The 13877-nt window shown below is 45.8% G+C and overlaps 1 protein-coding gene across 1 annotated transcript; it reads left to right on the top strand.

Moving 5' to 3' along the window:
* Positions 1–3049: 3049 nt before the first annotated feature.
* SMKR1 (small lysine rich protein 1) lies at positions 3050–11017 on the top strand. Its single transcript, XM_063323767.1, has 4 exons — positions 3050–3157; positions 4246–4360; positions 4489–4675; positions 7094–11017. Exons 3-4 carry the CDS (start codon positions 4580–4582, stop codon positions 7325–7327), a joined length of 330 nt encoding a protein of 109 aa, XP_063179837.1. The 5' UTR covers positions 3050–3157; positions 4246–4360; positions 4489–4579; the 3' UTR covers positions 7328–11017.
* Positions 11018–13877: the final 2860 nt, after the last annotated feature.

The following is a 13877-nucleotide window of genomic DNA, read 5'->3' as shown; positions in this document are numbered from 1 at the left end:
TTCACTGCTAAATACAAAGAAGTTCAGCTGCTCCACCGTTTAGTCTGAGTAGAAGAGAGATACCATGCTCATTAGCCTCAGTGAAGCTTGATACTCCCCACTGATCAGAAAGCAATTCCCTTTGAATAGCACATTCTCCTGGATCCTACTCATGGCAACAGAAGACAGTCATGAGAGCGAAAAGGCTGGTATTTTCTAGAGAAAACAAAATATCCGTGATAAGTAAAAAAAAATGAGAGAAGTGTGTTTTCTACACTAAATGTCTTATCACTTGTTCTTGAAAACGTGTCACACATCTGGATTACAATAGGGAAGTTTTTTCGACTGGATTGAGCCAGAGGTCTGCATCATAGTCACAGTAACGGCATTCAGCTGGTCAGGCACTCAAACACATTACTCTGGAAAGATAAAATGGTGTTTTCCATTAACTCAATCCCTTTGTGCTCAAGGCAAATAAGTCTAATGGTTTCCACTCCATGTTTCAAAATTGCTCTTCAAAACATCCTCCTCAGCAGCCTCTCACTCTCCACTGACAGCCATGCTCAGACACGATGTCGGGTGACGACACAGACGATATCATTTCCGAAGTTTCCTGGTCTCATTTCTCTATCCAACCTGTGCTCCTGGCTCAACTTTCCCTCTTGATAAGAGAGATAATCATTAGACTTGTACTTTTACAAGGAGTGCCTTTGCTCTTTGCGTTCTCTGCTCCTGAGCTCCTCCTCTAGTCATCACCTGGCGCCTTTTGCTGTTGCACTCATTCCTGTCGTTTAGCCTTCTTTTGATATCTAATCTACACGCAGAGACAATTCTTTTCCTTCAAACGTTTCCTCCTGACCACCTTCTTCCCTGCTTTCACTGGCACCTTTAGCTCTCTCCATGTTTTATTGGGCTCTTGTTTTCTTTGTTGTTCTCATCTCTTCTTTTGTTCTCATTTCTGGGAGTTCTTCTGATCATTCTTCATTAAACCGCATTTTACTCAGTCACCAGTTCGGCTCATTCTCTATGTCCACTTCTATTTGCATGCTGAAATACTGTCCCTGCAAACATTTCCACCACTACAGATTCGTTCAGTCCCCCTTCAGTACTTGTAGATTCATAGCCAAATATATTCACTCTTTTATCAGTATTTAAAAAGCCCCTTTACGAAATCTGCATACCTTCTAACCACCACATCACTTCACAGCATCCAAAGCAACCGGTGAATGCTTGTTAATCGTTATAATTCCATGAGATGGTGTTTGTAATAAACTCAACAATCTCTGTAGCTGCCAGAAAGAGCAGGAAAGATGGTTCGATATTTTTTTCTGAATCAGATTTACAATCCTCTACCCACCGTCCCTTCCAATGCTGATTTATTTAAATGTCTCTACATAGCAGACTATAATATGTACAAACTTCATAGCAGGGGAGAAAACAGAGGCTGGACAGCTGTGACGTCAAATAGGGAAATTAAAAAGTAAAAGCATGTCCATTCCCAAAAGTGCTTTTTAAAAAAAGAAATTACACATTGGTCTTCAGTCACTGTATTAAAATGATGAGCCTTTCTGAGATTTGAAACTTATTTTTTAGCCTCCAGCACCCAAAATTAAGAGAATTCTTGTTTTTGTTAAAATTAATTGTTCTGAAACAAAGCTGTCCCGCTCTGTCCTCCCCACTGCAATGACAGCTCGTGTCTCTGCCCAAGAGACGGGTTGGCATTTCCTCGATGGAGATTAACAGTGTCTCTCTCCCACATTCTGTGCAGCTGATGATTTTCATGGAACGCGTAGGAAAATCATATATTTGAGCTCTTACTCCTGTGTCAATATTGGCTGGAATCAGCCAACCGGCTCAGAAGTTATTGCGGATGCACTGATGGGTAACCCGCGTGCCAGCGCAAGCCCTGTTTCCTTAGGAAATCGCACTAAAATAAAAACACCTCCAAGCTCCTACCTGTCATGATTTGGAAGAAGAGTTTTAAAATATGATGAAGTGCATCCTATGGGCGTACCAGAGAGCAGATTTAGAGAGGTTAATGTTTGAGATAAAAATAAATCCACGATCTAGGCAGACTCATCGAAGTGTTGGGGCTTGGCAGTCGTGTAATTATGAGCTAGTTCTTTCTATGAGGCGATTCAGCTCCTACCGCTTTTTTTCACTTGTGCTTTTTGATTTTTAGCACTTTGCAAGTGAAAGCCTGGTTCTGAGGGGCGCAGAGGAGACACCTGCCCCCCATCCTTTCTCCAAGGCTTTAGAAAAATGGTATTATGGCTGTGATAAAGCTGATGTCTCTAAAAAGGGAATGAAATTAAGCCTTCAGCTGCCCGCTCATCCCCCCTACTCCCCCACCTGCATTGCTCCCCTGGGTCTCAGACTTCGGCTTAATTTTATTCACTGTGTAGGGATTTCTTGAAAACATCCAAAATCTATTACGTGTAATTTTTGGTGCTTGCTGCGCGAAACTGTGGCTCTCAGAGGATCCAAAAACAGAGGTTGTTTTTAAAAATCTTCCTGTGGTACAGGACGCTGGTCAGGTGGTTAAAAAAAGACAAAAGCCCCCCATTCTCACACCACAGTATCAGAGGATGACAGTGTGGGCCGTGCCTCCCTCCGCAGGGGCAGGAAGCTGAGGCACAATATCTCCCAACCCGAGGCTTTTTGCCCACAAATAAGGCGAATACTCATTTAACAGCCTACCGAGTGCCAATCTTTCCCATAACCTTTGGAAAAAAAGCACAACTTCCTCCTCTTCTCAGCTCTAAGCTGCTGTGGCGACCTTTCGCTGGTACTTTAGGCCGGGGGCGGGGCAGGACAGGCCCCTTTGTGCTTTGTTTCTGGCCCGGCGGGCGCGGAGAACGGGAGGGCGGCGGCGACTCCCCTCAGCCCCGGAAAAGCCTTTCCCGCCCTTTTCCTCAGGCGGCCGTTGAACCGCAACGGTCGCGGGCCGTGCGCGGCCCGCCCCCCCCGCCCCGGCAGCTGATTGGACGAGGAGCGGAGCGTCAGTGGCAGACCCCGCCCCTCAAGGCCTTCCCACCTCCCACTGCGCATGTGTGGGCCGGGGAGGCGGAGGTGGGTGCTATGGCAACGCGGGAGGTAAACGGGAGGAGGCCGTGGCAGCGGGCGTCGTGAGGGGAGGCCACGGCCGGGAGCGGCACCGGCACCCGGCGCAGGCACGGTGGGGCTCCGGTGGGCTGCGCTTGAGCGACGTGGTTTTATTTCTGGAGCGCTTGTAGGACGGGCGGCTCTGGGCGGGGGTCGGGGCGGGAGGGCTGTGGAGAACTCGTTGTCTTTTCACGCGGGGGTGTGGGAGAATTATGGAATGGTTCAGGTTGGAAGGGACCTTGAAGACCACCCAGTGCCACCCCCTGCCCTGGGCAGGGACACCTCCCACCAGCCCAGGTTGCTCCAAGCCCCGGCCAACCTGGCCTTGAACCCCTCCAGGGATGGGGCAGCCACAGCTTCTCTGGGCAACCTGGGCCAGGGGCTCACCCCCCTCACAGCAAAGGATTTCTTCCTAATATCTCATCTCAATCCCCCCTCTTTCGGTTTAAAACCCTTCCCCCTCGTCCCATGGCTCCCCTCCCTGATCCAGGGTCCCTCCCCAGCTCTCCTGGAGCCCCTTTAGGGACTGGCAGGGGCTGGAAAGTCTCCCCGGCGCCTTCTCTTCTCCAGGCTGAACCCCCCCAGCTCTCTCAGCCTGTCCCCACAGCAGAGGGGCTCCAGCCCTCCCAGCATCTCCGGGGCCTCCTCTGGCCCCGCTCCAACAGCTCCGTGTCTCTCCTGTGCCGAGGCCCCAGCGCTGGAGGCAGCACTGCAGGGGGGTCTCCCCGAGCGGAGCAGAGGGGCAGAATCCCCCCCTCGCCCTGCTGCCCACGCTGCTGGGGATGCAGCCCAGGCTGCGGGGGGTTTCTGGGCTGCCAGCGCTCGTTGCCGGCTCGTGTTGAGCTTCTCATCCACCAACACCCCCAAGTCCTTCTCCTCAGGGCTGCTCTCCAGCCATTCTCTGCCCAGCCTGGATTTGTGCTTGGGATTGCCCCAACCCAGGTGCAGGACCTTGCACTCTGCAAGCTCTCCACGGCTTCATTCCTTCAGCCCCTGCTGTGGAGACAGAGGGTCGAGGTCCTGCCAGTGCTACCCAGGGTGTCCTGCAGGCAGGGATGGGGCTGGGTGGGTGAGGTGAGCCTGGAGCAGTGCGGCCGCGCTGCCATGAGCAGTCGCTGACACCGAGTTGAGGTTAAGGTTTTCCTTTTTTTCTCTGTCTAGTCTTGCGGTGGTAAAGGAAATTTCAAGGGCTTTGCTGAAAAGCTCAGAGTTCTGGAATCTGGCAGAGTCAGTAGATGACTTCAGAGGTGATTGTCTGCAAAAAAAACACTTTTAGGTATGGCACACCTCAACCTGTTTTTGCAATCACCTAATTTCCACTGTTTTTTTTCTTTTTCTTTTTTTAATTCCCCCTGCCAACTGTAAGGAACAGTATGTAACCCACTGCATGATTGTGTGTTGCAGGGTCCGTCCTCAGGGCTTGACGTGGAGTCCCTCCACTCAGTGAAAGGACATAGCCATGGTAATACGGGTTTGATTCTTTTGAAGTCTACTGATGCCACTTTTTAAGGAAATGGAGTTAATATCCAAGAGGTTCTTTCCCAAGGCTGCAGGACACAAACTGACCTGCCCAAATTCACGTTTCGTGCAAGTATGCACCTGATTCTGATTTTTTGCTTTCCTTGCTGTTCTCAGCTCCAGGCTGTAAAATTTTGCACACATCTTATAAAGCCTCAAATCTTATTGCTTGTGGGTGGATGAAAATACTGCACAAACATGGATTTCCCAGTAATTTTGAAGAGTGTTCATGTGTCAACGTTGGCTTGTAGTTTAAAAACTCTCCAAAGAGACCATGGTAGGAAGTCTGATCTGTGTGAGTTTGCCTCTACGTGCCGAAAAAGACCTGTGTTCTGTTCGGCATCACATGTCCTTTTGTTGCCTGATAAATTCATGAGAAATCCCGGGGTTGCCAGCCGGTGCACCAAGCGTTGGCTCTGGCACTGCCGTATGTGCACGTACACGATGTTACTTCTGACGGCGTTGTCGATGCTGCGCTGTGGACTGTTAGCTTCCAGCGCTTCGGGAACTCTTCCCTGCTCTAGGCTGTGCTCAAATGTGTGAGCTGACTGCAGACTACAGTCTGAGGCCACATTTCATGAGAGATGGGAAGCAGAAGGCAAGACAGTTGCTGACGATGATAGAGACCATTTAAAGCCTGGAGGTTGGAGGTATCCGCTGCAGGGGGACAGCGGGAGCAATGAGGCTGCTCCAGACAAAAGGCATTCCCTGGTTCTCTCTGCAGACTTATGACAACAGTTTGCCCTTACCTGTAAGCACCTTGTTTATTTTGAAAGAAGTGCTACAGGCCAAATTCTGACCAGGAGCTTAATTGTGCTCAGAAAATCCACCAGTAACCCTGCTGGGAGTGGGTAAACAGTGTGATTCAGGTGACCAGCTGAAAAATCTGACATAAGCATCTACTCTGTGAAATGTGCACATTCCAGTAGGTGAAGTATTCAACAAATTCTATCCAATTATGGTCTGCAAAAAAGGCTTGTCGCCTTCTCTAATATATGTCTTGAGTTCAAGTAGTTTGCAGTCTGCATGACTGAAGGTTTAGCAACCAATCTGCCATCAGCTGCAGCTTGCGGTTTGTATTTTCTGTCTGTCCTAATTCCTCCTGTGGATAGTGGTTCTGTGTGTTTGATATAGAAGTCGTGACTTTTTTTTTCTTCCTTTCCCCATACATATTCCTTCACATTGTGGTCCTGGCTGATTCTGAAGATCGTACTCCTGACTCTGTTCTCATACCTCAGAGCGCAAATGTTTGTCTTTTTTGTACTACTGAGCTGTAAAGGGAACTCTTTAGAATTGATACCATGAAAAATATGCGATGTGTACTGCCTTCCCCTAGTTTATGTCCAACTGATAGTTACACGTGGCCTTTCTGGCTGTATTTGTGCTAATTCTTCCTAATGAAGTGCTTGGATCTGTTTAATTACAGTGTGCAAACCTAGGCAAATAACAGAAATAGATGGGCAGACGCATAAAGTGACTTGGTGTGTACTGAAAGTGCTCTTGGCATCGGACCAGAGATCAAATACTTCCAGTCACTCACAATGTGTAAATATTCCCGTTCGACCTTTTCTCTGGGACTAGCTGTTGCTCCATCCTCAGCGTTCCAGGGACACTGCCCACCTTCTGGCTCCATGTTGCCATCACCATTTTCCTGCCTACACAGCAGCAATGAGGGACCCCTCTGGGTCCCCGACCCAGTTTCTGTTGCTCAATACCCGGAGGCAGCATCTTCCACACAGACACGCTCCAGGCTTGTTACGACGAGTGGCCAGGATGGGTGAGAAAACAATCCAGGGAGTGAATCAGACTCCTGCAAATCCCTCTCGGAGGCAAGAGGCTGGGTGTTCAGGCACCAGTGCTAATCAGCTGGAGTTAAAAGGAGTATTTTTTTGGCCCTCTCTAGGGCTTGGGTGAGTCTTGGCAACACCTTCTTCCTCCATACAGAATGGCAGAGCTGGTGTTTAGATTTGTGTTACCGCTAATGGTAGAAGCGCAACTATATTACAGAGCCTTGAAAAGGCCACAGCTGTGGAAGGGAGACCTGCTTTTCTGGTTTATGATCCAGAGTCACAAGCAGACAGACAGCAGCGGATGAACACACAACATAGGCTTGTTTCACTTTAGGATTGTATCGTAATGCATTAATTAAAAAATCAATTGAAAAGAATGTATGATTTCCACTGTGCACATTTTTTTAGCCAGAGAGAAGCACAGGGGAACACTAATTAGTCGTATCTGATGACTTTAAAGATTCTTACAGCCTAGACAGCAAATATGGATTTGTTGAAAGTGTATTAATGCTTGTGAGTCCGTATATAAAATCACCACAAAGTACAGGACTCTGGTGAGGGGCTCTGAGCTAATACTGTGAGCCAGGACCAAGATGCAATGAAACAGCTGTTCCGGGATGTCTTGGGATCCTCTACCCAGAAGTAAGACCATAAAGACGCAGGACTAACTGAGTGTTTTTGTGGTCGCTTTCTCTCTGCAGGCAGTTAAAACTAGCAAACCCAAGCGTGGCAAAAGCAAAAGCTCCAAAAAGAAAGTAAAGAAGGTGGAGAAGGAAGTGGATATCCTCAGCCCAGCTGCCATGCTCAACGCCTACTACATCTGCAACAGTGCCGCTGCCTGCCTGGAGTTTCGGGGCTTTGCCTGGCCTGGCTCCCCCAGAAAGAGGGGGAAGAAAGGAAAGAAACGGGCGGCTGGAAAGCAAAGGACTTCATGAAAACCAGGCTCCCCAGTGAAGAAGAGACTTTTTTGCAGATTAAACTCGTACTGACCTCTCCACTGGTTAGCTCAAATATTTTGCCATAATCACTGTTGTGTCCGTACAAAGACACTCTTATATAGCCCAAGCATAGAGTGACAAATGGTAAGTGACACTGTGCCATTGTAATTTCAGCTGTGGCCCTTCGCCCTCCAGTTTTGTGTGGAATGAAGCATCACGCCTCAGCATCCAAAGGGTTTGTAGTGGGGTTTGCTTTACCCACACCGCGGCCATTCTTTTACGGATGGGTCGTGCTCCCCAGTAGCATTGGTGTACCTCCAGCTGGTTTAACCAGCGCTGGTGGAAACTTGAGCTCAGAAAGTGGATACCATGGTAAGATTGACATTGTTAAGTATGATTTCTATAACATCAGCTTATCTGAGAGTCACCCAGCGCTCCCTCTCTGGGTCAACAAAGAGCCATGCGAAGTCATCTGTGTATGTGTGCGATTCACCTTGTTCTGAAGGAAATGGCTACGTTTGGTCGGATAAGCAGTACCTGAAGCTCCAGTGAATTACCACCAGCTCTCCTTTGGCTGTAGTTAAAATCTGGAGATCTAGCTTAAATGTTGTCAGTGATGGTGTTACACACAGTTGGAGGTGATGATGAACCCCCCCACCAGGTCTCCCCTTACAGTAATTGGTCTTAGTCCAAACATCCTGGCTAGAGACCACAAGCTTGGTGTTATGGTTCAGGGTTTTCCACTCTATTTCCTCCCCATGTGTTTAACACAGCCCCTGGTAAATTGTGAAGCAGCATGTCAAGCGAAGTTGTACATCTCGCCCAGATTTTTACACCGACTGGAAGGATGCAGTGGAGTGGCTGAGAGGGGTGAGGATGTGTCCTGAACTGATGCAGGCTATGGAGAGATGGGAAGGAATACAAGAGGGCTGGAATCTCGGCGAAAGAGCTGGGAAAAGAGAATCCACAATGGGCTAGAGCTGCTGGGAGATGTCCCAGTTCTCCAGGACACCCAAGGGACTGCGAGCATGCAAGACCGCTCTCTGCACCAAGCGGCACTGTGACGTGCACAGGAAGTCTCACATCAGAATTGCAGTTGGTTTCTCAGGGCTGAACATCTGTGGTGCCGGTCTGGCAGAGCAGCGAGCCGGCCCTCAGGGCCATTTCTGATTGCCTTAACTGCAGGAGGAGGTGCAGCACCTTTTCGACTTCCAGGTAACTTTATGTTACGGATAACGGAACAGTCAATTACAATGTGATCAACCCAAACCGATAAAGGCCTATAAAGCCTCACCCTGTTTCTCCATCTTAAAATTTTCCCTCTATGAAGAGGTCTTAACCTGGTAAAATCACAGTTTTGCAGCATTGCTTGTAGGCCAGCTACTATCATGTAGGCTACTGTGCTGCTCCACTGAATTTGTTTCATCTACGTGTCAAGAAAATCATGCTGGGTATCCTTTTTCCTTGCTAATTAGTCTGTTGTTGGCATGTTCTGCTGAATCAGAGCTGTGGTTCGCAGTACCAGTTTGTTCTATGTTGTGCATCAACGTATCTTCCTCAGCGTTTACTCAAGTTCTTGCTTCCCCGTCACCCACCAGGAAGTCTCAGGTCACGGCATAGACTTGCAACTATTTCCTCCAAGTGATACTTGCGTTCTAAAGCAAGAAATCCCTTGTGAGTGACCTCTGTGTTTAGCATCTTGAGCTAAACATTAAAAAAAAAAATTTAAAAAAAATCATTCCCTTTTTGTGTGATAGATTTTCTCCATGAAGCGTTAAGGGACAAAGGTTTCCGAGCACTGAGGTAGGAACTGCTTAACATGATGGGGCAGCCCCCTACCATCACTGTCCGGTTGGGTCCTAGGGTCAGTTTCCAGAAATGGAAGAGCAGTACAATCTCCTGCCAAGATGAAGAACTCAGTTTAACAGCAATTGCACGCAGAGCAGGTGTTTGGGGAAGGAACTTCCTTCTGGGCAACTTAGTCTCCAGCTACCTATCGCAGCATCGTGCGCAGTTTCCTCTGAAGCAGCTGTTATCTGACCGGCGTGGGAGGCAGCGTGCCACGCAAGACAGGCAAGTGGTCTGATCTGATACGATGGTTACCAGTAAGCAAAGCCATTTTTACATCCGTGATAGACCAGAGCTACAATGATTTTAAAGACTCCAAAGCAAAGTCTTTAGTATGCAAAAAATACTGGAACAAATAGTGAAATATCATTATATATTCTCTCTTTAAAAAAATGAAACTAAATCTGATTTCTGCATGATGCAATTGAGCACACCGGATGGTAACCAGCGAAGTGCAAAGGACAAAGACTCTGCTTTCTAGTGTATCTGAAAAGTTGCCATTCATTTCTTTGACAACAGATGAGACAACCCTTCCAACCATCCCAAACTGAAAAATGAAACACTTATTTTTTCCCTTTTTCCCTTTTACCTCCCTCACGCCTTGATCCATCGCAATGTTGCATGTAATTCAGGCTCCCTGGGGGTTAATAAAGACCAACAGACAGCTCTAAAGAAAAGTTTGGACTTCAAATGGCTCAATTCTGTATTTGAATGTGTTGCTTTAGAGTGCTGTGGGCTGTGCTGCTGATTTCTAAGGGAAAGTCTTTGTCTCAAGTGGATGTGACTTTGCAGGGAGTCTCCGCTGCTGCGGGATGACACTTGCAGATATTTCTATTTTATCACAACCTGTAAGAGTTTGATTCTGTGACGGGCTTTCCGGCCTGCTGCGTTGCAGAATTTATAAGCTGGGTTTATGGTGAATAAAGCCTGTTCTGCTCAAATCCACAAAGAATCTTTTGAGGGGAAACTGCAATCTGGAGAGGCTCTTTCAGGCACAGTGCAAGGGAACTTTGCGGTGCTATGTGCGTCACCTCTTGCAGGGAGTTACAATTTTCTACTATTAGGGCTTCCTTCGTTTTGCCGTTACCGAGCAGTTGAGCGCAGTGTGCCGCTTTGAGTACGCGAGGTTAACGTTTCCTGTAGGAAGTTGTATACCAAAGCCCCACTGTTAAAAATACACTGGATGTTGATGTGCATGTTTCTGGGCGGGGAGGGGAGAGCCACAGGACTCTTGTCTGATGTTAGTGATGGCTATAAATATATATAAAAAGTTTAAAAAAAGGTATCATTCACCACATATGGTAGTAGAATATTTCAAGCTGTATGTGAACAGCTTCCTTTCTTTACTCTTTCCTTCACTCAGCATTTCTGTATTGCCTGGTATCTCCTAGGAAGTTATTTTCATATGAAGAAAAGCATTGTGGACCTTTATGATGCATAAGAAAAGCCCGAGAAGTGGCACATACCCTTTTGTCTCATTTCTCATTTAAAGAAATGCCCTGGCTCTTATTTCCCAACGTCAGGGGAGGATAGCTGAGGGACTCTTTTGCTCATAAATGGTATCTCCATAACAAAGAGGTTACTGTGGTGAATTTTTAAAGAAAAACTTCCATCCAAAAGGCATATTAGACATTGTCACTAAATAGTGTCAGCGGAAGTAAATAAAATAAAGCTTTCAGTAGGTTAACTCCTGTCTCATTTGCTCCTTTTTCACTGCCGTGGTTCCCCACTGCCATTTCAGATGTCCTCCAGGAACAGAGAGAGTCCAATTTCACTGTCTTTTTTATAAACCTTTCTCTTTCAAGCTTTGTGTTAAAAAAAACCACACTAAAACAAACAAACTTGCAGTCTAGGTGCCATGACACCTGCATATATTGACATCTTCCATTTCAGATACTGGGATGGTTTTGTTACATTAAATATTAAATATTATATATTTATATCCCTGGAAGAGTTCAAGGCCAGGCTGGACAGGGCTTTGAGCAACCTGGGCTGGTGGGAGGTGTCCCTGCCCAGGGCAGGGGGTGGCACTGGGTGATCTTTAAGGTCCCTCACAACCCAAACCATTCTATGATACAATTATTTAGTTACTGGGAGTTTTCTGGAGGTATGCAGTGAATTCAGGAATCCTGCTTCTTGCAGATGCTTTTGATGTTGCCTCAGAGGAAGCTTATGGGGCTTCCCACCCCAACAGCCTCAGACCATAACTTAGTCATAAAAGAATCCTGGGGAGAAAATACCTTTTTCCTTGACTTTTTTTGGTTTAGGCTGCACATAATTTTGTAAAGGTAAGAAATATTTAATTCTTGTAAAATAAAATATATTCCTTTTAAGTCTGCAATGTTCCTTCTAGGTTACTGCTATATTTCAGGAGAAACATAACCAAAAGGGATTTTTTTTTTAATTTACTGTTAAGCTCTGATCTATTCACGACGAAGCTAAAGCGAACTGAGTGTGAAATCTTTTTTAAGCAATTGTCTTCTAGCTGTAACTGTCATTAAAAGAGAGAAATGTTTAAGAAAAAATGAGGAAAATATTTAATGCAACACATGGTTACAACGGCTTCTTTGGAATGGCGGTGATTATATGTCATGAAGGGAGCAGTTTGCTCTTTGGTGGAAAGTCTTGAACCAAATGCTTTAAAATTTCCCCTGCAATTACTGCTGAATGTTAGAATATTTTTAATAGCTGCAATTGCAAGCGATAGGCCAAGTGCTCCTACAGTCTAAAAGGAAGCCCTTTTTAAATGTTAGCAGGTAGACTGGAGTATAAGGGTTACATGAAGAAAGCAAAAATACTTAATGTTGTTTAGTGCAAGTTGAAAATTATATCTAATTTCAGAACATCTTTTCTCTTTCAGGGTGATTCAAACAGGTCACACATCCCTTGGGGGCCTTTTTCCCCCATCATTTAATAGGAAGTGCCTGGTTTGTAAAGTACGAAGACACCCAGCCTCGGAGAAGAGTTCTCCACGCATACTGAGATGTTAAACCAGAAGCTACAAAACTGATGTTTGAATTCAGGTTGTATTGGTTAAGCAATTAGTTACAATAATTATTGCAGCTGGGTTTTTCTTGAGTTTTCTTAGTGGTGATATGGTCAACACACATGAAAGAGACTTTAAACACGGGACAGCTCACCTTGTTTTGCATATCTATAGCATAGTTGTCTCTGCCAGGGTTAGTCATGCTGGGATCTCCTTATAGATAAAAAGGAGGTGGGAAGCAGGCATCTGAGGCATGACCACTTCTGGACCAAAAGGTCTGATGTTTCTTTGTCACGTTTATGGCAAACCGCTCATTCCTTAAAGTATTTAATTCCTGGAAAAATTTACTAAGACTTTTTTGACCTCTCTTGATCCGAAAAAAATGTTTGTAGAATAAATCTGCCCCCAAATCCTCAGCTGATCTGATGGATGTACTACCCTAGTAAATGATGTAGCACTTTGCATGTCGAATACACAGTTATAACTACTTGGATTGCTCATTGCATAGCAGGAATGATCTGGATCCCTTCTTGTTCACACGAAACCTTGTCTGTGATAGCTTCTCTGGTTTTCTTTTCATGGCATTTTCATACAAATGTTATGTAGGTTGATCGACCTTCGGGGAGAATTTCTGTTCTGTGCCATTTGCTTCTGATGATCCTGGGAGCTCTCCATCCTTGATTTAATGTATCCTTCACTAGAGATGGTTGTGGAGGAGCAAGTGGGAATGCCTTGCATGTATAAGGCGGATTTTTTTTCATTAGAGAAGAAGAGGGGCCTGTTGAGGATATCTGTTTCATGTCTGTAAAGTTTGATTGGGTTGTAAGTAGATTTTATCAAGCCTCTAAGACAGCAAAAGTCAAAGCTGGATCATGAGTGATGTAGATGAATGATATCGTGTTCCTAGTTTTCTTAATTTGACCTTTCTATTGGAAGTGAATTCTTGCAACATCAGTTGCTTCATAAGAGAGCTTCACAAGGAGAGTTATGGTTGGTTTAAAGCTTCTGACATGACGTGCAACCTGCTTATTGGCAACAAACCGATGCTTGAAGAACTGAAAGGAAGAAAATGCCAACCCTTATGAAATCACTGCTTTTTCTAATACTATTGATAGTATTGCCTCCCCTAGTGATCTCAATTTTGTAATCTCCCCTTGGGCTTCAGTTCTCCAATGTAAGTAATGCTTTATTTGTAATTTAAAGCTGAAGCTCCCAGACCTAGTGAAACAGTCATCTTCTGTTGGGGTACACTGGAGCTTTCCAAGCATGAGGCTCTTTGTCTTATTCCAGTAATAAGTGTTGATCTTGCCATGGTGTCCGGCTCATCTCAAATGAGATGGCCTGAAATGGCGTCCTTGAAAGCAAGAGTCCATCTTCTGTCACCAGTTGTTTTGGATCTTGAGATACTTTATCCAGGAAGTCTGGCACCTTCTCAAAATAGACATAATATTTCGGGAGTACCTGATAATTATAGCTTGCCCTTTGGGGACTGTCCAAGGAGTAGCTCTGTCTTCTTAGAAGCGTACATGCTTTTATTGATTCCTCATCCTTTTCCATTGTCTTATGCATGTGGCTTGCATCATTTCTGTTGCCATCACCAGAAAGCAGATAGCAGAGTAAGAAACACTTTGAGTTCTTACACTGGCAGTTGATGCTCTGCTTTTCTTGCCTAGAACCACAGTTAGGGTCTGTCGCAATGCTTTGGCAGGTCTT

The sequence above is a fragment of the Chroicocephalus ridibundus genome, chromosome 1 (genome assembly GCF_963924245.1).
Source record: "Chroicocephalus ridibundus chromosome 1, bChrRid1.1, whole genome shotgun sequence".
NCBI lineage: Eukaryota > Metazoa > Chordata > Aves > Charadriiformes > Laridae > Chroicocephalus > Chroicocephalus ridibundus.
The sequence above is the reverse complement of the archived record's forward strand: the minus strand, read 5'-3'. Positions and strand labels throughout refer to the sequence as shown.